Raw genomic sequence first — 25,044 nt, 5'->3', positions numbered from 1 at the left:
AACAGTACAGGGGGTCTATGTCCTACAGCGTGTGTTTTGAGTTCAGCCCTTCAGTCAGTACCTCCATGAGATGGACATCTCGGGAGTGGTTCTCCTGGGTGTGTGTGTTCCTCTCAACAACACACACACACACACACACACACACACACACACACACACACACACACACACACACACACACACACACACACACACACACACACACACACTACCTCCATGAGTTTGAGCTGTCGGGCGTGGTCCTCGTGGGCGTGTGCGTTCCTCTCCTCCAGCTCCTCCACCTTCCTCTCCAGCTGTCTGCCTCTCTGCTGGGCCTCCTCCCACTCCATACGACCCTGCTCCAGACCCTGCTCCAGGGGAAGCAGCTGAACACACACACATCATATTATAACACACAGAACATACTGAACACACACACATCATATTATAAAACACAGAACATACTGAACACACACACACACATCATATTATAACACACAGAACATACTGAACACACACACACACATCATATTATAACACACAGAACATACTGAACACACACACACATCATATTATAACACACAGAACATACTGAACACACACACATCATACTGAACACACACACACATCATATTATAACACACAGAACATACTGAACACACACACACATCATATTATAACACACAGAACATACTGAACACACACACATAATAATACACACACAGAACATAGGTCGACAACTCTGGTTCAAACCCAGTCAGAGACAGATTCAGGGACACACATCACACACACACACACACAGAACATAGGTCGACAACTCTGGTTCAAACCCAGTCAGAGACAGATTCAGGGACACACATCACACACACACACACACACACAGAACATAGGTCGACAACTCTGGTTCAAACCCAGTCAGAGACAGATTCAGGGACACACATCACACACACACAGAGAGAACATCAACACCAGGTAAAGTGTCTTGGATAGCCTTCATCTCAACATGTTTACAGCAGAAATGTACTTCACAGTCTCCTCTCCTGATAAACCTTTCAGCTCTAGAATCATTCCTCAGCTCCTTATCTCTGAAGCGTGAGAGACAGAAAGAGAGCGTGAGAGACCGAGAGAGCGTGAGAGATTTAGCTCTAGAATCACTCCTCACCTCCTTATCTCTGAAGCGTGAGAGACAGAAAGAGTGACCAAGAGAAAGAGACCGAGAGAGAGACCAAGAGAGAAAGATTAATTGAATAGAGAGACGGAGCGAGAGAGAGAGAAAGTTGAATTAAATAGAGAGAGAGAGAGAGATAAAGAGAGTATAATCAGAGTTAGAATATGATATCCATCCATTGGTGACTCATCAGGGGGAAAAAATGTGTGCCACACCTCTTCCTGCAGTTTTCTGGTAGTCTGTCGGGATTTCTCCAACTCCACTCCCTTTTCCTGCAGCTGTTGTTGGAGCTCAGACAGCGCGGAGTGGCTCTTCTCTCGGACTTCATCAACCTGGAGCTGGAGCTTCTCAGTGGACACCTCACAGCCCTCTACTATAGTACTCATCTGGAGGGGTGGGGGCAGCGAGAGACACGGGGGGGGCAGTGAGAGACACAGAGCACTGTAGGGAGGTAATCAGTAAAGTGGAGGTCGATAACATGTTCCGCTCCTCCGCATAGAAACACAGTGTTCTTCTCAGTGACCTATGACCTGGCCCCTCTCTCCCTCCCTCCCTCCCTCCCTCCCTCCCTCCCTCCCTCCCTCCCTCCCTCCCTCACCTCCTTCTGCAGTTCCTCCACAGTGCTGTTCTGCAGTCTCCTCTCCTCGTCCAGATCACTCTTCATCCTCTTCAACTCCTCTGTTCTTCTCGTCTCCTCCTTCAGCCTCTCCTTCATCTCCCTGTGCTGGTGGTTCAGCTGGGTCATCTCACTCTGTGGGCACACACACACACACACACACACACACACACACACACACACACACACACACACACACACACACACACACACACACACACACACACACACACACACGCACACACACACACGCACACAGAGAATGTACTGTGTGTGGCAGAACTACCACAACAACAGCTTCCACAACAACAACTAACACAACATGTTTTCCATGTTGTACAAACTCTGTGCTAAGGAGATGTTTACCAGCGAGATCTGAATAAGGTATATTCCTTTGACTCTGACACAGTACGACCTGTATGGTCATTGTATTCACTCACCTGTACATTCTCCAGACGTACGAGAAGGGCTTTGTTTGCCTGGGACATTTCCTCTTCCTTCTCCCTCACCTCCTCTAGAGTCTCCTCAACCTGCCGTTTCTCCCTCTGTGGAATCACATCTGTGATAAATATACCTTCAATACCTGGCCATGCATTATCACAGAACATCTAAATTCATTGTCTATATTTTGTGTGCTTTCTTTATCTCTCTCTACCTCACCTTGAGTTGCTCTATGCATTTCACCAGCTGTCTCTGCAGGGTTTTGGAGTCCTTGATGACGAGGTTAAGCTGCTCCACCCTACTCTCCAGTTCCTCCACCTTGGTTAGTGAGGAGACAGGACACACCATCACGTCAAATGGACAAGAGGCAACTGATTCTAGATCAGTACTCCTGCTCTGAGACATTTTATGAATACGGACCCTGATGTGTTTTTCTGGATATGTTGTACAGAGTATTATGGGTATTGTAGTACATCATTTTGGATTCTGTAGTTTAAAGCGTTGTGGGTATTGTAGTACATCATTATGGGTTCTGTAGTATAGAGCATTATGGGTATTGTAGTTCATCATTATGGGTTCTGCAGTATAGAGCATTATGGGTATTGTAGTACATCATTATGGGTTCTGTAGTTTAAAGCGTTGTGGGTATTGTAGTACATCATTATGGGTTCTGTAGTATAGAGCATTATGGGTATTGTAGTACATCATTATGGGTTCTGTAGTATAGAGCATTATGGGTTCTGTAGTATAGAGCATTATGGGTTCTGTAGTATAGAGCATTATGGGTATTGTAGTACATCATTATGGGTTCTGTAGTATAGAGCATTATGGGTTCTGTAGTATAGAGCATTATGGGTATTGTAGTACATCATTATGGGTTCTGTAGTATCGAGCATTATGGGTATCCATCTGCAGTACCTGTCCCCTCAGTTCCTCCCTCTCCTGCATCAGCTGATTCACCTGGCCCCGTGTCTCCCCTCTCTCCTCCTCCATCTCCCTCTTCTCCTGGCCCAGCATTGTGTTACTCTAGCAGGGAGAGAGCAGGTAGTATACACAGGAGATGGGTGGATTATTAGTGGAAAAAACCTAGGATGAAACTCACAACCTTCTGCATGACATCACATTGAAACTCAAAGTCAACTAATATATGACAAATGTAAATATATATAGAGTCACTTGGGACACTGGGGGAAAAGTCACTCACTTAAGTAAAAGTAAGGATACCTTAATAGGACAAATTAAAGTCACCCAATAAAATATTACTTGGGTAAAAGTCTAAAAGTATTTGTGTTCTAAATATACTTAAGTATCAAAAGTACAAGTATAAATAATTTAAAATTCCTTATATTAAGCAAACCAGACGGCACCATTTTCTTGTTTTTTATTTTATTTACGGCTAGTCAGGGGCACCAACACTCAGACATCATTACAAATAGTCAGGGGCACCAACACTCAGACATCATTACAAATAGTCAGGGGCACCAACACTCAGACATCATTACAAATAGTCAGGGGCACCAACACTCAGACATCATTACAAATAGTCAGGGGCACCAACACTCAGACATCATTACAAATAGTCAGGGGCACCAACACTCAGACATCATTACAAATAGTCAGGGGCACCAACACTCAGACATCATTACAAATAGTCAGGGGCACCAACACTCAGACATCATTTACAAACGAAGCATGTGTGTTTAGTGAGTCTGCCAGATCAGAGGCAGTAGGGATGACCAGGGATGTTCTCGGTTTAGTGAATCCACCAGATCAGAGGCAGTAGAGATGACCAGGGATGTTCTCTGTTTAGTGAGTCCTCCAAATCAGAGGCAGTAGAGATGACCAGGGATGTTCTCGGTTTAGTGAATCCTCCAGATCAGAGGCAGTAGGGATGACCAGGGATGTTCTCTGTGTAGTGAGTCCTCCAGATCAGAGGCAGTACGGATGACCAGGGATGTTCTCTGTTTAGTGAGTCCTCCAGATCAGAGGCAGTAGGGATGACCAGGGATGTTCTCTGTTTAATGAGTCCACCAGATCAGAGGCAGTAGAGATGACCAGGGATGTTCTCTGTTTAGTGAGTCCTCCAGATCAGAGGCAGTAGAGATGACCAGGGATGTTCTCTGTTTAGTGAGTCCACCAGATCAGAGGCAGTAGAGATGACCAGGGATGTTCTCTGTTTAGTGAGTCCTCCAGATCAGAGGGAGTAGATGACCAGGGATGTTCTCTGTTTAGTGAGTCCTCCAGATCAGAGGCAGTAGGGATGACCAGGGATGTTCTCTGTTTAGTGAGTCCTCCAGATCAGATGCAGTAGGGATGACCAGGGATGTTCTCTGTTTAGTGAGTCTGCCAGATCAGAGGCAGTAGAGATGACCAGGGATGTTCTCGGTTTAGTGAATCCACCAGATCAGAGGCAGTAGAGATGACCAGGGATGTTCTCTGTTTAGTGAGTCCTCCAAATCAGAGGCAGTAGAGATGACCAGGGATGTTCTCGGTTTAGTGAATCCTCCAGATCAGAGGCAGTAGGGATGACCAGGGATGTTCTCTGTGTAGTGAGTCCTCCAGATCAGAGGCAGTACGGATGACCAGGGATGTTCTCTGTTTAGTGAGTCCTCCAGATCAGAGGCAGTAGGGATGACCAGGGATGTTCTCTGTTTAATGAGTCCACCAGATCAGAGGCAGTAGAGATGACCAGGGATGTTCTCTGTTTAGTGAGTCCTCCAGATCAGAGGCAGTAGAGATGACCAGGGATGTTCTCTGTTTAGTGAGTCCACCAGATCAGAGGCAGTAGAGATGACCAGGGATGTTCTCTGTTTAGTGAGTCCTCCAGATCAGAGGGAGTAGATGACCAGGGATGTTCTCTGTTTAGTGAGTCCTCCAGATCAGAGGCAGTAGGGATGACCAGGGATGTTCTCTGTTTAGTGAGTCCTCCAGATCAGATGCAGTAGGGATGACCAGGGATGTTCTCTGTTTAGTGAGTCCTCCAGATCAGAGGCAGTAGAGATGACCAGGGATGTTCTCTGTTTAGTGAGTCCTCCAGATCAGAGGCAGTAGGGATGACCAGGGATGTTCTCTGTTTAGTGAGTCCTCCAGATCAGATGCAGTAGGGATGACCAGGGATGTTCTCTGTTTAGTGAGTCCTCCAGATCAGAGGCAGTAGAGATGACCAGGGATGTTCTCTGTTTAGTGAGTCCTCCAGATCAGAGGCAGTAGGGATGACCAGGGATCTTCTCTGTTTAGTGAGTCCTCCAGATCAGATGCAGTAGGGATGACCAGGGATGTTCTCTGTTTAGTGAGTCCTCCAGATCAGAGGCAGTAGAGATGACCAGGGATGTTCTCTGTTTAGTGAGTCCTCCAGATCAGAGGCAGTAGAGATGACCAGGGATGTTCTCTGTTTAGTGAGTCCTCCAGATCAGAGGCAGTAGGGATGACCAGGGATGTTCTCTTGATAAGTGTGTAAATTGGACCATTATCCTGTCCTGCTAAACATTCATAATGTAACAAGTACTTTTGGGTGTCAGGAAAAATGTACGGAGTAAAAAGTACATAATTATCTTTAGGAATGTAGTGAAGTAAAAGTAAAAGTAGTCAAAAATATAAATAGTAAAGTACAGATAAACAAAACTACTTAAGTAGTACTTTAAAGTATTTTTACTAAAGAACTTTACACCACTGATTCTACTAGCAGTAGCATGTCCCTTATCTCAGTTCAATACCTCTTTCACCTCCTCAACTTCCTCTCGGAGCTTCTGCACCTCCTTGTCGCGCACCTCCTTCATAATGCCCAGCTCCTTGTCATGACTCTCCACCTCCTCATTCAGGGCTCCCTTCAAGGCAGTCAGCTCCCTCTCCCTCCAGTGTAGCACCTCCTCCTGATCCTCCTGCACTTGAATGAGCCCCTGGAAGTCCAAACGCAGCTGGGCCAGATCCTAGACACAGACACTGAGTTAATTGATATAATCCTGCTGGGCCAGGTGCTAACACAGACACTGAGTTAATTGATATAATCCTGCTGGGCCAGGTGCTAACACAGACACTGAGTTAATTGATATAATCCTGCTGGGCCAGGTCCTAACACAGACACACTGGGGTATGCTAGTTATATGACTGGGGTATGTTAGTTATATGACTGGGGTATGTTGTTCTGTATGACTGGGGTATGTTGTTCTGTGTGCTAGTTATATGACTGGGGTATGTTGTTCTGTATGCTAGTTGTATGACTGGGCGCGAACCCAGAGTCTCTGGTGGCACAGCTGGCGCTGCAGTACAGCGCCCTTAACCACTGCGCCACCCGGGAGGCCAACAGAATGTTTTGAGCAAGAATATCAACTCGTTCCCTTACCGTTAGAAGGAGCTGTTTCTCTTTGCCGTCTGCCTGTGTTGTGTTCTTAGCCTGGTCCAGCTCATCGTGCATCTCAGACAGCTGCTGCTGAAGGTCCTTCATCTCTGTACGGCCCTGCTCTCTCTCAGTCTTCACCCGGACTAGCCTGGCAATAGAATATTAATATTTAATATTACAGAGCACCAGAGAAATCATACTATGTCAAGACGTTGTGAGGCAATTAGCGAAATGCTTACTTACACCTTTTCAATTCTTTCAGATCCTTTTTTACATTTTTAATTTCACCTTTATTTAACCAGGTAGGCTAGTTGAGAACACCTTTATTTAACCAGGTAGGCTAGTTGAGAACACCTTTATTTAACCTGTCAGTGCTAGGGCTGTTTACTGCCCCTACTGGAGGAATTTGGTGCCCTTATTAAACAGGATATATTTTTGTCAAAAGTTGCTAATATATGCATATAAAAAATATTATCGAATAGAAAACACTCTAAAGCTTCTAAAACCGTTTAAATTTTGTCTCTATGTAAAGCAGAACTGTCAGGGCAAGCATTCTCCCAAACTATCTCTTGTCATGATAAAAGTTGGCCCAACTTTGACGTCATCGCAAACACCCTTCCCAAACAGTTACAGCTCTGGGAACAGTTCCTACGTGTTCAGCGCGATCCCTGCTTTCAATGGGGCTTCTCATTGTGAGAATCGCGCGCTCATGGGAGTTTGAGCGTGCCAAAAGCTCTCGGTCACGCGAAAAAACAGGTCACTTTTATGCGCGCTCTGGTCAAGTCCTGTCTTTTTTCCAAGATCGATTGAACGATGCCTGTGTTTCTGTTCGTCCTCACAATTGCTGTACACCTTTATAACATGTTAAAGCTTGATTATGAAGTTAGTTTGACAAGTTTACTCGACATATAATATGTAAGTTCGACGTTTTGGTGCTCATCCACTTGACTTTTGGCTACATTTTGACCGAAATGTGTAGTTTTTGAGAACCGAAAGACGCAGACTTGAAAACTAAACGCTGTTTTGGTAAGTATAATCCCTTCCAGGTCTTTTGATGGAAGAACAGCAAAGGTAAGGGAATATTTATGTGGTAAATTTGGGTTTCTGTGGACTCCAAGATAGAGGAGCCAGAATGCTACTTTTGGAGCGCCACTCCTAGTATAGCCTAGTGAACGCAACCTGTAACGTTAAAAATAAATGTAACACAGCGATTGCATTTAGAAGAAGTGTATCTTCCTATACATATGTAGAACATGCATATTTAGTCAAAGTTTATGATGTGTATTCCTTGTTAGCTGACGTTATCTGCCGGAGCTAGTCATTTCTCCTGACATTTTAGTAGCATTTTTTGAACGATGCGTCATTGTAAACAGAGATTTATGGATATATATTGCAGATTATTGAAAAAAAAATGAATGTACTGTGTAACATGTTATATTACTGTCATCTGATGAAGATTTCAAAAGGTTAGTGAAATGATATTTCTTTTAATCCTGCGTTTGTTAATTGCATATTTTTTCCGACTTGGCTATGCTAATGAGCTATGTCTGCAGTGGTGGTTTGACATAAATATGTGCTATGTTTTCGCCGTAAAACATTTTAGAAATCTGACTTGCTGGGTAGATAAACAACTTGTTTAACTTTCATTTGAGCTATTGGACTTGTTAATGTGTGGAGGTTAAATATTTTGAGGAATATTTTTGCGTTCCATGCGCCACATTCCAGCTGAGGGTGTGGGGGGGGAGGTCCCAGCTGGGAACGGGTGTCCCCAACAGGTTTTAACCAGGTAGGCTAGTTGAGAACACCTTTATTTAACCAGGTAGGCTAGTTGAGAACAAGTTCTCATTTACAACTGCGACCTGGCCAAGATAAAGCTAAAGCAGTGCGACACACACAACAACACAGAGTTACACATGGAGTAAACAACAACACAGAGTTACACATGGAGTAAACAACAACACAGAGTTACACATGGAGTAAACAACAACACAGAGTTACACATGGAGTAAACAACAACACAGAGTTACACATGGAGTAAACAACAACACAGAGTTACACATGGAGTAAACAAAACGTACCGTCAACAACACTATTTAAAAAAAATCGGTATACAGTGTGTGCAAATGGAGTAAGGGAGGTAAAGGCAATAAATAGGTCAATAGTGGTGAAGTAATTACAATTTAGCAAATGAACACTGGAGTGATAGATGTGCAGATGATGATGTGCAAGTAGAGATACTGTTGTGCTACAGGAGTTCTTAGGGGATAATGACTAATAATAAACATCAAGGTGGATTATGGTCCTAAACACAATCCCAAAATGACTTCTAGACCCCTATGCACTTGTGGAAATGTTCTTACTCCTCTATGGCGACATCGAGCTCCGCCTCCATCTGAGCCAGCCTATCCCGCAGCGTAGAGAGTTCTTCCTGTCTCCTGTCCAGTTCCTCCTGAATAGTCTTCATGTCTGTCTGGGCCTTGTAACACACCTCCGCCAGACTCCGACCACTCTGCAGGACACACAGTGCATTCAACTAAAGTAGGTCAACAATAACCACATATGACGATCACCACAAAAATATCACCACAAATATAACGCCATCTGCAAAATCAGTACGAGTGAGAATAAACGTGTCCGAGGTGGACTCCGTGCACATAAGGAGAAAACAAGTACAAATCTCTTGCTAAAAGTACTATATTGTACTGCACTGCACTGTATTGTATCGTGCTGTACTGCACGGTATTATATCGTACTGTACTGCACTGTATTGTATCCTACTGTACTGCACTGTATTGTATCGTACTGTATTATTATGTATTGTATCGTGCTGTACTGCACTGTATTGTATTGTATCGTACTGTACTGCACTGTACTGTATTGTATCGTACTGTACTGCACTGTATTGTATCGTGCTGTACTGCACTGTATTGTATCGTATTGTATCGTACTGTACTGCACTGTATTGTATCGTACTGTACTGCACTGTATTGTATCATACTGTATTATTATGTATTGTATCGTGCTGTACTGCACTGTATTGTATCGTATCGTGCTGTACTGCACTGTATTGTATCATACTGTACTGCACTGTATTGTATCGTACTGTACTGCACTGTATTGTATCGTACTGTACTGCACTGTATTGTATCATACTGTATTATTATGTATTGTATCGTACTGTACTGCACTGTATTGTATCATACTGTATTATTATGTATTGTATCGTGCTGTACTGCACTGTATTGTATCGTACTGTATTATTATGTATTGTATCGTACTGTACTGCACTGTATTGTATCATACTGTATTATTATGTATTGTATCGTACTGTACTGCACTGTATTGTATCGTACTGTATTGTATCGTGCTGTACTGCACTGTATTGTATCGTACTGTACTGCACTGTATTGTATCGTACTGTACTGCACTGTATTGTATCGTACTGTATTATTATGTATTGTATCGTGCTGTACTGCACTGTATTGTATTGTATCGTACTGTACTGCACGGTATTGTATTGTATCGTACTGTACTGCACAGTTTTGTATCGTACTGTATTATACTGTATTGTATCGTACTGTACTGTCTCATACTGTCCTGCACTGTATTGTATCGTACTGTACTGCACGGTATTGTATTGTATCGTACTGTACTGCACTGTATTGTATCGTACTGTATTGTATCCTACTGTACTACACTGCATTGTATCGTACTGTATTATGATGTATTGTATCGTGCTGTACTGCACTGTATTGTATTGTATCGTACTGTACTGCACTGTATTGTATCGTACTGTACTGTACTGCACAGTATTGTATCGTACTGTACTGCACAGTATTGTATCGTACTGTACTGCACAGTATTGTATCGTACTGTACTGCACAGTATTGTATCGTACTGGATTATACTGTATTGTATCGTACTGTACTATACTGTATTGTATCGTACTGTACTATACTGTATTGTATCGTACTGTACTGTCTCATACTGTCCTGCACTGTATTGTATCGTACTGTACTGCACGGTATTGTATTGTATCATACTGTACTGCACTGTATTGTATCGTACTGTATTGTATCGTACTGTACTACACTGCATTGTATCGTACTGTATTATTATGTATTGTATCGTACTGTACTGCACGGTATTGTATTGTATCGTACTGTACTGCACAGTATTGTATCGTACTGTATTATACTGTATAGTACTGTACTGCACTGTATTGTATCGTACTGTATTATTATGTATTGTATCGTACTGTACTGCACGGTATTGTATTGTATCGTACTGTACTGCACAGTATTGTATCGTACTGTATTATACTGTATAGTACTGTACTGCACTGTATTGTATTGTACTGTACTGCACTGTATTGTACTGTATTGTACTGTACTGCACTGCATCGTACTGTAATGTATTCTGTACTATGTATTGTACTGCACTGTATCATATTGTACTGTATCGTATCGCACTGTACTCTTGTGTATTGTACTGTATATTGTACTATATTGTATATTGTACAGTATCATATCACACCTTATTGTATTGTACTGTATTGTGTATTGTACTGTATATTGTACTGTATAATATATATTGTACTGTACTGCACCATGGTCTTATGCTCCAGCTGTGTCTTCAGCTGTGACACCTCTCTCTCCAGCTCTGCTCCTGTCATCTGAAGCTCCTTCGCCTCCTTGGCCTTCGCAGCATAGTCCTACAAACAGGTCCAACAACACATCACCAACCTGCATCTGCCTCACAGACAGACACAGTACTTTACCCTACTGTACTTTTCTTTCCTTCACACTGAAATACAACACGGAAATACATAGGTATTTACAAAGATATGAATGTGTTAGTATAACATGCTTCTATATGGAAGTCTCAACCGTCTATGTAAACTACAGCAGTGGTTCTCAAACGTCTAGGCTGGGGATCCCCAAGGGCAGCACATGTCTGGGCTGGGGATCCCCAAGGGCAGCACAGCCATCCATCTGAACCACGTCTGGGCTGGGGATCCCCTAGGGCAGCACATGTCTGGGCTGGGGATCCCCTAGGGCAGCACATGTCTGGGCTGGGGATCCCCTAGGGCAGCACATGTCTGGGCTGGGGATCCCCTAGGGCAGCACATGTCTGGGCTGGGGATCGCCTAGGGCAGCACATGTCTGGGCTGGGGATCCCCTAGGGCAGCACATGTCTGGGCTGGGGATCCCCTAGGGCAGCACATGTCTGGGCTGGGGATCCCCTAGGGCAGCACAGCCATCCATCTAAACCATGTCTGGGCTGGGGATCCCCTAGGGCAGCACATGTCTGGGCTGGGGATCCCCTAGGGCAGCACAGCCATCCATCTAAACCACGTCTGGGCTGGGGATCCCCTAGGGCAGCACATGTCTGGGCTGGGGATCCCCTAGGGCAGCACATGTCTGGGCTGGGGATCCCCTAGGGCAGCACATGTCTGGGCTGGGGATCCCCTAGGGCAGCACATGTCTGGGCTGGGGATCCCCTAGGGCAGCACATGTCTGGGCTGGGGATCCCCTAGGGCAGCACATGTCTGGGCTGGGGATCCCCTAGGGCAGCACATGTCTGGGCTGGGGATCCCCTAGGGCAGCACATGTCTGGGCTGGGGATCCCCTAGGGCAGCACATGTCTGGGCTGGGGATCCCCTAGGGCAGCACAGCCATCCATCTAAACCATGTCTGGGCTGGGGATCCCCTAGGGCAGCACATGTCTGGGCTGGGGATCCCCTAGGGCAGCACAGCCATCCATCTAAACCACGTCTGGGCTGGGGATCCCCTAGGGCAGCACAGCCATCCATCTGAACCACGTCTGGGCTGGGGATCCCCTAGGGCAGCACAGCCATCCATCTGAACCACGTCTGGGCTGGGGATCCCCTAGGGCAGCACAGCCATCCATCTGAACCACGTCTGGGCTGGGGATCCCCTAGGGCAGCACAGCCATCCATCTGAACCACGTCTGGGCTGGGGATCCCCTAGGGCAGCACAGCCATCCATCTAAACCACGTCTGGGCTGGGGATCCTCTAGGGCAGCACAGCCATCCATCTAAACCACGTCTGGGATGGGGATCCCCTAGGGCAGCACAGCCATCCATCTGAACCACGTCTGGGCTGGGGATCCCCTAGGGCAGCACAGCCATCCATCTGAACCATGTCTGGGCTGGGGATCCCCTTGGGCAGCACATGTCTGCGCTGGGGATCCCCTTGGGCAGCACATGTCTGGGCTGGGGATCCCCTTGGGCAGCACATGTCTGGGCTGGGGATCCCTTAGGGCAGCACATGTCTGGGCTGGGGATCCCCTAGGGAAGCACATGTCTGGGCTGGGGATCCCATAGGGCAGCACAGCCATCCATCTGAACCATGTCTGGGCTGGGGATCCCCTAGGGCAGCACAGCCATCCATCTGAACCACGTCTGGGCTGGGGATCCCCTAGGGCAGCACAGCCATCCATCTAAACCACATCTGGGCTGGGGATCCCCTTGGGCAGCACAGCCATCCATCTGAACCACGTCTTGGCTGGGGATCCCCTAGGGCAGCACAGCCATCCATCTAAACCACGTCTGGGCTGGGGATCCCCTAGGGCAGCACATGTTTGGGCTGGGGATCCCCTAGGGCAGCACAGCCATCCATCTAAACCATGTCTGGGCTGGGGATCCCCTAGGGCAGCACAGCCATCCATCTGAACCACGTCTGGGCTGGGGATCCTCTAGGGCAGCACAGCCATCCATCTAAACCATGTCTGGGCTGGGGATCCCCTAGGGCAGCACAGCCATCCATCTGAACCACATCTGGGCTGGGGATCCCCTAGGGCAGCACATGTTTGGGCTGGGGATCCCCTAGGGCAGCACAGCCATCCATCTGAACCACGTCTGGGATGGGGATCCCCTAGGGCAGCACAGCCATCCATCTGAACCATGTCTGGGCTGGGGATCCCCTAGGGCAGCACAGCCATACATCTGAACCACGTCTGGGATGGGGAACCCCTAGGGCAGCACAGCCATCCATCTGAATCATGTCTGGGCTGGGGATCCCCTAGGGCAGCACATGTTTGGGCTGGGGATCCCCTAGGGCAGCACAGCCATCCATCTGAACCACGTCTGGGCTGGGGATCCTCTAGGGCAGCACAGCCATCCATCTAAACCATGTCTGGGCTGGGGATCCCCTTGGACAGCACAGACATCCATCTGAACCATGTCATCAAACCTCACCCTGATCTCCTCCTCCACGTTCTCTGCAGTCTTCCACTTCAGTTGGTTGATTCTGTCAAACACCAGGTTCACCTTCTTCTCAGTGATTGAGGTTTTGTCAGTAGTCCTGAGGGAATACCAACAAACAGACACACGGAGTTCAATGACACCAGCATACCCGAGTCATATAACTAGCATAAATAACAACATACACCCGGTCATATAACTAGCATACAGAACAACAGTCATATTTATTTTATTTCTTTTACCTTTATTTAACCAGGCAAGTCAGTTAAGAACAAATTCTTATTTTCAATGATGGCCTAACAGTGGGTTAACTGCCTGTTCAGGGGGAGAACGACAGATTTGTACCTTGTCAGCTCGGGGATTCGATCTTGTTACTAGTCCAACGCTCTAACCACTAGGCTACCACCCTATATAACTAGCACACAGAACAACATACCCCAGTCATACAACTAGCATACAGAACAACATACCCCAGTCATACAGAACAACGTACCCCAGTCATACAACTAGCATACAGAACAACATACCCCAGTCATACAGAACAACATACCCCAGTCATACAGAACAACATACCCCAGTCATACAACTAGCACACGGAACGTACCCCAGTCATACAGAACAACGTACCCCAGTCATACAACTAGCATACAGAACAACATACCCCAGTCATACAGAACAACATACCCCAGTCATACAGAACAACATACCCCAGTCATACAACTAGCACACGGAACGTACCCCAGTCATACAGAACAACGTACCCCAGTCATACAACTAGCATACAGAACAACATACCCCAGTCATACAGAACAACATACCCCAGTCATACAACTAGCACACAGAACAACATACCCCAGTCATACAACTAGCATACAGAACAGCATACCCCAGTCACACAGAACAACATACCCCAGTCATACAGAACAACGTACCCCAGTCATACAACTAGCATACAGAACAACATACCCCAGTCATACAGAACAACATACCCCAGTCATACAGAACAACATACCCCAGTCATACAACTAGCATACAGAACAACATACCCCAGTCATACAGAACAACGTACCCCAGTCATACAACTAGCATACAGAACAACATACCCCAGTCATACAGAACAACATACCCCAGTCATACAGAACAACATACCCCAGTCATACAACTAGCACACGGAACGTACCCCAGTCATACAGAACAACGTACCCCAGTCATACAACTAGCATACAGAACAACATACCCCAGTCATACAGAACAACATACCCCAGTCATACAACTAGCACACAGAACAACATACCCCAGTCATACAACTAGCATACAGAACAGCATACCCCAGTCACACAGAACAACATACCCCAGTCATACAGAACAATGTACCCCAGTCATACAACTAGCACACAGAACAACATACCCCAGTCATACAACTAGCACACAGAACAACATACCCCAGTCATACAACTAGCATACAGAACAGCATACCCCAGTCATACAGAACAATGTACCCCAGTCATACAGAACAACATACCCCAGTCACACAGAACAACATACCCCAGTCATACAGAACAATGTACCCCAGTCATACAACTAGCACACAGAACAACATACCCCAGTCATACAACTAGCACACAGAACAACATACCCCAGTCATACAGAACAACATACCCCAGTCATACAACTAGCACACAGAACAGCATACCCCAGTCATACAGAACAGTATACCTCAGTCATATAACTAGCACACAGAACAACATACCCCAGTCATACAACTAGCACACAGAACAGCATACCCCAGTCATACAGAACAGTATACCTCAGTCATATAACTAGCCCACAGAACAACATACCCCAGTCATACAACTAGCACACAGAACAACATACCCCAGTCATACAACTAGCATACAGAACAACATACCCCAGTCATACAGAACAACATACCCCAGTCATACAACTAGCACACAGAACAGCATACCCCAGTCATATAACTAGCACACAGAACAACATACCCCAGTCATACAACTAGCACACAGAACAACATACCCCAGTCATACAACTAGCACACAGAACAACATACCCCAGTCATATAACTAGTCCACAGAACAACATACCCCAGTCATACAACTAGCATACAGAACAACGTACCCCAGTCATACAGAACAACGTACCCCAGTCATACAGAACAACGAACCCCAGTCATACAGAACAACGTACCCCAGTCATACAGAACAACGTACCCCAGTCATACAGAACAACGTACCCCAGTCATACAGAACAACGTACCCCAGTCATACAGAACAACGTACCCCAGTCATACAGAACAACGTACCCCAGTCATACAGAACAACATACCCCAGTCATACAGAACAACATACCCCAGTCATACAACTAGCACACAGAACAACATACCCCAGTCATACAACTAGCATACAGAACAACATACCCCAGTCATACAGAACAACATACCCCAGTCATACAACTAGCACACAGAACAGCATACCCCAGTCATATAACTAGCACACAGAACAACATACCCCAGTCATACAACTAGCATACAGAACAGCATACCCCAGTCATACAACTAGCCCACAGAACAACATACCTCAGTCATATAACTAGCACACAGAACAACATACCCCAGTCATACAACTAGCATACAGAACAGCATACCCCAGTCATACAACTAGCCCACAGAACAACATACCTCAGTCATATAACTAGCATACAGAACAGCATACCCCAGTCATACAACTAGCCCACAGAACAACATACCTCAGTCATATAACTAGCACACAGAACAACATACCCCAGTCATACAACTAGCATACAGAACAGCATACCCCAGTCATACAACTAGCATACAGAACAACATACCCCAGTCATACAACTAGCATACAGAACAACATACCCCAGTCATATAACTAGCATACAGAACAACATACCCCAGTCATACAACTAGCATACAGAACAACATACCCCAGTCATACAGAACAACATACCCCAGTCATACAACTAGCACACAGAACAACATACCCCAGTCATATAACTAGCACACAGAACAGCATACCCCAGTCATACAGAACAACATACCCCAGTCATACAACTAGCACACAGAACAACATACCCCAGTCATATAACTAGCATACCCCAGTCATATAACTAGCACACAGAACAACATACCCCAGTCATACAGAACAACATACCCCAGTCATATAACTAGCACACAGAACAACATACCCCAGTCATATAACTAGCACACAGAACAACATACCCCAGTCATACAACTAGCATACAGAACAACATACCCCAGTCATATAACTAGCACACAGAACAACATACCCCAGTCATATAACTAGCACACAGAACAACATACCCCAGTCATACAACTAGCATACAGAACAACATACCCCAGTCATATAACTAGCACACAGAACAACATACCCCAGTCATACAGAACAGCATACCCCAGTCATACAGAACAACATACCCCAGTCATACAGAACAACATACCCCAGTCATACAACTAGCACACAGAACAACATACCCCAGTCATACAGAACAACATACCCCAGTCATACAGAACAACATACCCCAGTCATACAGAACAACATACCCCAGTCATACAGAACAACATACCCCAGTCATACAGAACAACATACCCCAGTCATACAACTAGCACACAGAACAGCATACCCCAGTCATACAGAACAACATACCCCAGTCATACAGAACAACATACCCCAGTCATACAGAACAACATACCCCAGTCATACAGAACAACATACCCCAGTCATACAGAACAACATACCCCAGTCATACAGAACAACATACCCCAGTCATACAGAACAACATACCCCAGTCATACAGAACAACATACCCCAGTCATACAACTAGCACACAGAACAGCATACCCCAGTCATACAGAACAACATACCCCAGTCATACAGAACAACATACCCCAGTCATACAGAACAACATACCCCAGTCATACAGAACAACATACCCCAGTCATACAGAACAACATACCCCAGTCATACAGAACAACATACCCCAGTCATACAGAACAACATACCCCAGTCATACAGAACAACATACCCCAGTCATACAGAACAACATACCCCAGTCATACAGAACAACATACCCCAGTCATATAACTAGCACACAGAACAACATACCACTTATACTGTGTGTGGGAAATATGCAGGTATTCTGTATGTAAGATAATGTAAGATAATGAAGGGTACTAATCAAATTAACTTGTATTGTTAACATACACATGGTTAAGCGGATGTTAATGCGAGCGTAGTGAAATGCTTGTGCTTCTAGTTATAATAATAATAATAATAATAATAATAATAATAATAATAATAATAATAATAGTTCCCAACAGTGCAGTAATATTTAACAAGTAATATCTAACAAATACCTAATACACATGGAATAAGAATATATAAATATATTGATGAGCAATGTCAGAGTGGCATAGGCTAAGATGCAGTAGGTAGTATAGAATACAGTATATGAGATGAGTAATGCAAGACATTATTAAAGTGGCATTATTTTTTATTTTACCTTTATTTAACCAGGCAAGTCAGTTAAGAACAAATTCTTATTTATTGCCAGTTTTTTTTAAACTCACTACAGTGAGTTTCAAAAAAACTGGCAACATCTGAAATATGTGAATAAGAATTAAACTGATATTCCATTGTTGGCTATTTGGAAGGGTGTTCATCATCATAGTCTGTATTCCTGAGCTGGTGTGTGTGTGTGTGTGTGTGTGTGTGTGTGTGTGTGTGTGTGTGTGTGTGTGTGTGTGTGTGTGTGTGTGTGTGTGTGTGTGTGTGTGTGTGTGTGTGTGTGTGTGTGTGTGTGTGTGTGTGTGTGTGTGTGTGTGTGTGTGTGCACACACACACACACACACACAGCTGAAACAGCAATCCTTTATCAGACTAACAGCTGTATGTCACATTCTATCCCTCAGCTCATCAACGGCAGGATATGAGAGGCAGGATATGAGAAATGTGTAATGGTCACTTGGGATCAGGATCGGGGGTCATTAAGTTCCATTTTAATTCAATCAATTCAAAAAGTAAACTGAAATTCCAATTCTCCTCGTTGGAAATGGAATTGATCCTAACTCTCTTTGGGGAAAACATTCTAGCTGGTATCTTTCCAAGGAAGTTATGTCACACCTCAAAAAACCCTCTAGGTAATATAAAGGTTAAACAGGTAAAATAATGATGACAGTACTCAGTGGTTGATTTAGTCCAGTGTTACTCACCCATCATTGAGGTAAGTGAACAGTATCTTTTTGGCGGTTTCTTCATTTGGTTGTGGTTCAATTGAGACCTCGTGCTGACCCCTCTGACCTCCCAGAAGATCTGGAGTGATGATCTGATTAAATGAACACACAACAGGATATCAAGGTGTATCAATCAATCAATCACAAAAGTTAAAAGAATGCTTTACAGTAAACCGACTGGGACCCTCAAAGAGCAAACAAAAGCACAGTAGCAAAGGCACATTTGCAAGGAAAAACATAGATGGAATCAAGGTATATATATATATTTTTTTTACTCTTTAAACTGGGTAAAACCTCTAAAGCTAATCTCTTTACCTGAATGTCTCTCTCTGACTCCTCCTCCGTGTGGTTGAGACACCTGGATCTGGTCATGGAGGTCTCCTCCACTCCGTACAGCACATTCACCGCTCTGGATGACCTCCCGCTAGGCTCCTTCTCCTCCCACTGTAGTCTATTAAACATCACGGTGGAGGGTCCGTTGGCCCCTCTCACCTTAGGTGACCCTGGGGCGCTGGTGGATCCGCCTGGAGTGTCTCCCCTGGCCCCTCCGATGACCGAGGCAGGGCTGGAGGGGTCCAATGGGTATGAGTGACACTGTTGTCTGCTGTCCACGCTACGTGATCTCCTCCGGTCCTCAGGGGCTATCCTCCCTCTCCTAGGCCCAGCTCGACCCATCTGTTGGGGGCTGTCGAACTGGTTGATCAGGCTACCTATGGAGGAGATGGGCTCTGTGTCCACTGAGTTTGGGGATCTTCTGGGGATGTTGGTGACCTCGTTTGGGGGGCTTAGTAAGGTAGTCAAAGAGTGGTGGGGCGCTGGGGCCGAGACAGGGGCAGGGCCTGGGCATTGGGTCTGGGTGGGGGCTGAGACAGGGGCAGGGCCTGGGCATTGGGTTTGGCTGGTGGCCGAGACAGGGGTGGGGGCCCACTCTACACCCCCAGCAGTCAGAGGGATCCTGGCTGCTCCTGGTCTAGACCCTGCTGCCTGGATCAAGGTGGCCTCTGCCCCACTCTGGAGAGATGTGGTGAGATGTCCCGGCCTAGGTACAGAGGCTGTCTGATTGGGCGGAACAGAAAGTCTTCGGGTGGAGGCTAGGACGGGGCTGAGGCTGTTCCTGTCTGGGTTGTAGGGTTTCAGCAGCTCTGGGTGTCTCTGGAAGTTCAACACCGTGTTAGATGTCGGCACGGTCCTCTGTGACTCCTGGAAGTCGAACATGAACGCAGCGGACGCCAGCGGAATCCTCTGTGATTCCTTAACCTCAGTCAGAGCACCTCCACGAGCATACTCCCTCTGGTGGTTGGGAGGTTTGCGCTCCACATTGGGAGTACCGAATGAAGATCGCCCATCATTCACCATGAAGGTGTACTCAGACTGGCTGTGGGCATTGACAAACACATCCTGGTGGTCCCAGTTCCTGCTGTAGCTCTCCAGGCCACCAGATGGCAGAGCTGCTCTACTATCCCCGTTCAACACAACGTAAGGAAGACCCTCAATTCCCTGAACTTGTACCCTAACCCCGAACATGCTGCTGCTGTCGCTGTGAGGTCGAGGGCTGCCTCTGGGACCAGGCCTAGGCTGCTGCATGTTGTAGCCCTGTTGTATTCTACTGAAGTCTGGAGAAGAGCCACTCACTCCGTGTCTGTGAGACTCCATTTATAGAGAGTCAACGTTAAGACAACGTTGTGTGTTTGCTGGGTCCACACTAGTCCTGAATGAATCGAGGACCTCCCTCAGAACTGAAGAGGTTCACAGCTATAAAAGATGCCAAATACAACACGTTAGAGGCTGATGCATTATTAGTTGACTAAACCATTACCACGGCTCTTCTTAACCTGGAGGCTCCAATAACCACCCCTGTCTTTACAACAGTTTAACCCCAGTGAAAAATACATCACTTTCTATGGCATCAGCTGGATGAGGTGACTGTTTACAAAACAGAGAGAAGTCATGTGGACCAACTGACAACAATGACATCCCAAGTGCATCTGATGTCACTTAGAGACAGCTGCGCTAACCAGTTAGCCACACAGAGAGAGAAAACACCAACATCAACACACAGCACATTGATATAGAAAACAGTTTATTCAGTGTGCTAACAGTGTAACTATTGTATACAGGACAATACTGCTGCATGACGAGTACCTACCACTGGCCTGTGGTCGCACCAACCAGATTATCGTCATCCACACACACACACACACACACACACACACACACACACACACACACACACACACACACACACACACACACACACACACACACACACACACACACACACACACACACACACACACACACACACACACACACACACACACACACACTTTTGTCATCCACATGTTTATGATATGATTATGAGTTTAAGTCAGTTACGGAACAAAAAACAAAAATACACGTCCGTTTTTAGAACAATGTACATTGTTATTGAAATAAACAACATGCAAAAGTACTGTTTTCTAATATAGGTGACAGTTGTTACCGTGTTTACAGCCCACCGGGCAACAGCTGTCAGTTCAACATCTAGTTTTCATTTACATTTGGTTGAGTTGTAAACTATTGTGACTTCAACAACAAAATGTCACCATGTCATTGGATTTAGGTTCAAATTTAGGTGGAGGACAAAAAAGGACTTTTTGCAATTCCACTAAGTTTTCCACATTGATTCAACATCATCACTTTGATTTGCGGTTGAAATTACGTGTAAACAACGTTGATTCATCCAGTTGTTGCCCAGTGGGAATACACTTCTTTAATGAACAAAAATATCTTTAAAATTAATTGAAATGATTTACATTTAACCTTTATTTACTAGGCAAGTCAGTTGAGAACAAATTATTTTTTACAATGATGGCCTACCCCAGATAAACCCGGACGGCGCTGGGCCAATTGTGCCATGCCCTATGGGACTCCCAATCACGGCCGGTTGTGATACAGCCTGGATTCGAACCAAGGTGTCTGTAGAGACGCCTTAAAAACTGAGATGCAGTGCCTTAGACTGTTTAGACCACTCGGGAGCCCCCTTTGAATTATTAACCCATATCAAAAATGTGTATCCTTCACAAGTACTTTATCAACCTCTATTTGTACGATTGTAATTAAAGACAAAGGATATATGCATGGATAATCCTCAATGCAGTTTTACCAGCGGATAATGAAATACCACTCTACCTTTACTAGCGGATCAAACGTGATGTTCTTGAACGATAAAACAGCCTACCAAAAACAATGCCGAAACGAGAATCACTTTACAAAGCACTAACTGTGCAATTGGTTTGAGTAACAGTTGTAAGACGGGTTTAGAAAAGTGTCCCAGTGCGCAAAATCATTGTGATTGTCTTACCTAAATTCGCGCAGTTCTGTTAAAAGTAGTGCCCTGGCTGAAGTGCCAGTGTTGCGGGAGCTGTTTTATTGGCGTTCGGGATTCCCCCTCCCCATTCCAGTCTCTATTCACGAGTATGCGTTCCCCCTAGCGGAATTGTCCAGCTATTCAAGAAATTGCGCGTGTGTTCATCATCATCATCATCATCATTATGATCATTAACTCCTCGAATAATACATACCGGATGTCTTTTCTGAGAATGAAAATTGTAGGGAAAAATAAGAAATAGTTTTATGGTTTACATTTCCTGTAGATGACATAGGTGACACTCATCAACATAACTGTACATACCTGAAGGTATGGGTTTTACAGACATCCCCCATTATGGAATTCTCCAATATACAATAAGCCGTGGCTTGTTTAGGGTATCATTATTTACAATGTCTGGTAAAATATGGTAAAATATATGACAAATATTTCTGGAAAAAAAAATCATTTTTTTGTTTCAAATTTTAAATCTGTAATTCAGATATTTAGATATTAGTAATTGTAGAAAATATCAACTACAGCAAGTTAGTAAAAAGTAATCAATATTTTCTATTAAAAAAAACGGAACAATTAAGTATTAATCCATCTGTAGCCTAGCCAAAAAGTGCACTTAGCTCTAAAAACTCTGACTCTGCCTAAACACAAGCATGTACATACAACTAAAAGGCTCTGCATGGTCAACCCGACATCTGCCGTGGCCATACATCACTTCGTGGTGCAGAGTAGAGCTGTTGTGAAGGAAGTTGTCAAGGAAGTGAGTTTGTGTTTATGCAGGACATCCAGCCCTCACCTTTCGTCAAGGTGCACGGAGATGCAGTACGGAGATCGAGTTGGCCTCCAGAGCCACCGCCATTGCGTCATACGGGGCCTCCAGCTCATATTGCTGGAGCAAGCATAAATTAGTTTTAAGCCTTGTTTCAGCCTAAAGCCAATTTAAGCTTGATCTGCAGTGCCTCTGGAGGCTCGATGAGGCCAAATCGAGCTCCGTATGGCAATGCCGTGCGCCTCCCAAATTGGTAACAATGCGAAGGGATCCGTATAGCTCCATATAGCTCCGGATTGACATGATTGGTTGATGGTAGGTGGGGGGGTACATCCTGTATAAACACAAATTTACTTCCTTGACAACAAACATGGAGAACTTTTGACGACAGGCTATCAGAACAAGTTAACAAATAAAACAACATAATTATGATACCTTGTCTAGGGATTTCTAAGACACAAAAATGAGTTTGAACTCCTGGAAAGAGATCAGGGAGGTAATGGGGATAGAAGGGTGAAGAGGTCATTGGAATGAAGACCGTGGGGGATAGAAGGACGCTGGATTGGCACACACACACACCAGCATACAGAAATCAGAGGTGGTCGTCAAAGTAGTTTTTACCTGTAATGCAGTTGATTGATGACATGAACATGTATTGGGGTTGACATCCATACAAGCATTTTTACTTCAACGTAGTGTGAAATACACAAATAAACAATAGCCTTAAATGTAGACTCATTCTGCTGGGGGGAGAGAATGGAGAGATTCATGATGGAGATGCAGCCTTTGTACTTCATGTTATTTTGGCTGAGCTCCGATGTCAAGCACCGGGAAACAGACTCCGACATCTCAGTAGAGATAAGATCTTGTCTTTTCGTTTAGCCAGTTGCTCGTAAATTAGCTGGATGGCTATAGAGATTATCCCTGAATCACTGGGAGTTGTGCGGTTCGGACCAATGTATTTAATGATGTACGGCCACTGCTAGATGTTGAATTGACCATGCAGAGCCTTTTAAGAGGACAACACTGACAGAGGAGGATACAAAGTGATGAAATAAACATTGTTTTAAACAGGACAGTGTTGTGTTTTTTTTTTTTTCACTGTACATTTTTCATTCACTGTACTAACGAATATTTAAAAAAAACATTTTGTACAAAACATTTGCTGGTTACAAGTAAGTTTAGGCACAAGTGAAAGTGGATCAGGAGGAAATTGTCACTACTGTCGTGATTAATTAGCTGCTGTAACACTTTAGGTTGCCCCCCCCCTCCCAACGAAAATCCTTCTGTTTCTTCGCTACTGGGTCCCAGAGATAACACTGAATGTCATTGGATAGTCTTTCACCATCTCAGGATGATCCATTTCCACACTTCATCTGTAGAAAGAAAGAAAACTTGTGGTTGATAGCGTTTCTCACCATATAGATTATATCAACTTGGATCAATACACGCTTTCATAGAAGAAGAAGAAGAAGAAGGCTGCGTTTAGACCGGCAGCTCAAATCTGATCTCTTTCCACCAATCACATCAGATCTTTTCACAGCATATCATTTCAAGACCTGATCCGATTGGTCAAAATACCAAATAAAGTAACTTTTTTGGGGTGGGGCTTCCTGTCTAATCACAGACAAAGAAGAAGAAGAAGAATGGGAGATCTTTGTACTGTTACCTGTTTTAGATGTTTAGGCATGATGTCCCATGGGGTTAGCAGTGTCTAGTCCAGGATGTGGTGATGCCTGGTGTTGCTGCAGGCCCTGGGCATCTGTTAACCCAGCTGACATTTTCACCTGCTCCTTCCTCCTCAGACAGGCTCTCTTAGGGTTCAGGTTACGCTCTAGAGGTAGCAGATC

General features: G+C 44.9%; 2 protein-coding genes across 3 annotated transcripts in view; both read right to left on the bottom strand.

The window, feature by feature from the left end:
* Window positions 1–23,883, bottom strand: part of LOC124037490 (cingulin-like protein 1) — a 36,459-nt gene extending 12,576 nt beyond the window's left edge. The window contains exons 1-14 of the mRNA XM_046352239.1: window positions 22,405–23,883; window positions 19,377–20,813; window positions 19,041–19,153; window positions 13,763–13,868; window positions 11,150–11,254; window positions 8,901–9,049; window positions 6,544–6,688; window positions 5,918–6,130; window positions 3,123–3,230; window positions 2,424–2,522; window positions 2,204–2,308; window positions 1,746–1,898; window positions 1,363–1,533; window positions 213–365 (exon numbers count right to left, since the gene is read on the bottom strand). Coding sequence (XP_046208195.1) covers window positions 213–365; window positions 1,363–1,533; window positions 1,746–1,898; window positions 2,204–2,308; window positions 2,424–2,522; window positions 3,123–3,230; window positions 5,918–6,130; window positions 6,544–6,688; window positions 8,901–9,049; window positions 11,150–11,254; window positions 13,763–13,868; window positions 19,041–19,153; window positions 19,377–20,714 — 2,958 coding nt within the window. The 5' untranslated portion in view covers window positions 20,715–20,813; window positions 22,405–23,883. The remainder of the gene's footprint in view (window positions 1–212; window positions 366–1,362; window positions 1,534–1,745; window positions 1,899–2,203; window positions 2,309–2,423; window positions 2,523–3,122; window positions 3,231–5,917; window positions 6,131–6,543; window positions 6,689–8,900; window positions 9,050–11,149; window positions 11,255–13,762; window positions 13,869–19,040; window positions 19,154–19,376; window positions 20,814–22,404) is intronic.
* A 41-nt stretch (window positions 23,884–23,924) lies between these two features.
* LOC124037491 (transcription factor 12-like) overlaps window positions 23,925–25,044 on the bottom strand; it is a 17,779-nt gene continuing 16,659 nt past the window's right edge. The window contains exons 8-9 of one of the 2 annotated variants that reach the window (XM_046352241.1): window positions 24,864–25,028; window positions 23,925–24,570 (exon numbers count right to left, since the gene is read on the bottom strand). In XM_046352241.1, coding sequence (XP_046208197.1) covers window positions 24,877–25,028 — 152 coding nt within the window. In that variant the 3' untranslated portion in view covers window positions 23,925–24,570; window positions 24,864–24,876. The remainder of the gene's footprint in view (window positions 24,571–24,863; window positions 25,029–25,044) is intronic. The other variant, XM_046352240.1, reaches the window with a different exon arrangement.

This window comes from Oncorhynchus gorbuscha, linkage group LG06 (genome assembly GCF_021184085.1).
Source record: "Oncorhynchus gorbuscha isolate QuinsamMale2020 ecotype Even-year linkage group LG06, OgorEven_v1.0, whole genome shotgun sequence".
NCBI classification, from domain to species: domain Eukaryota; kingdom Metazoa; phylum Chordata; class Actinopteri; order Salmoniformes; family Salmonidae; genus Oncorhynchus; species Oncorhynchus gorbuscha.
Note: the sequence above shows the minus strand (reverse complement) of the source record. Positions and strands in the feature narration are given on the sequence as shown.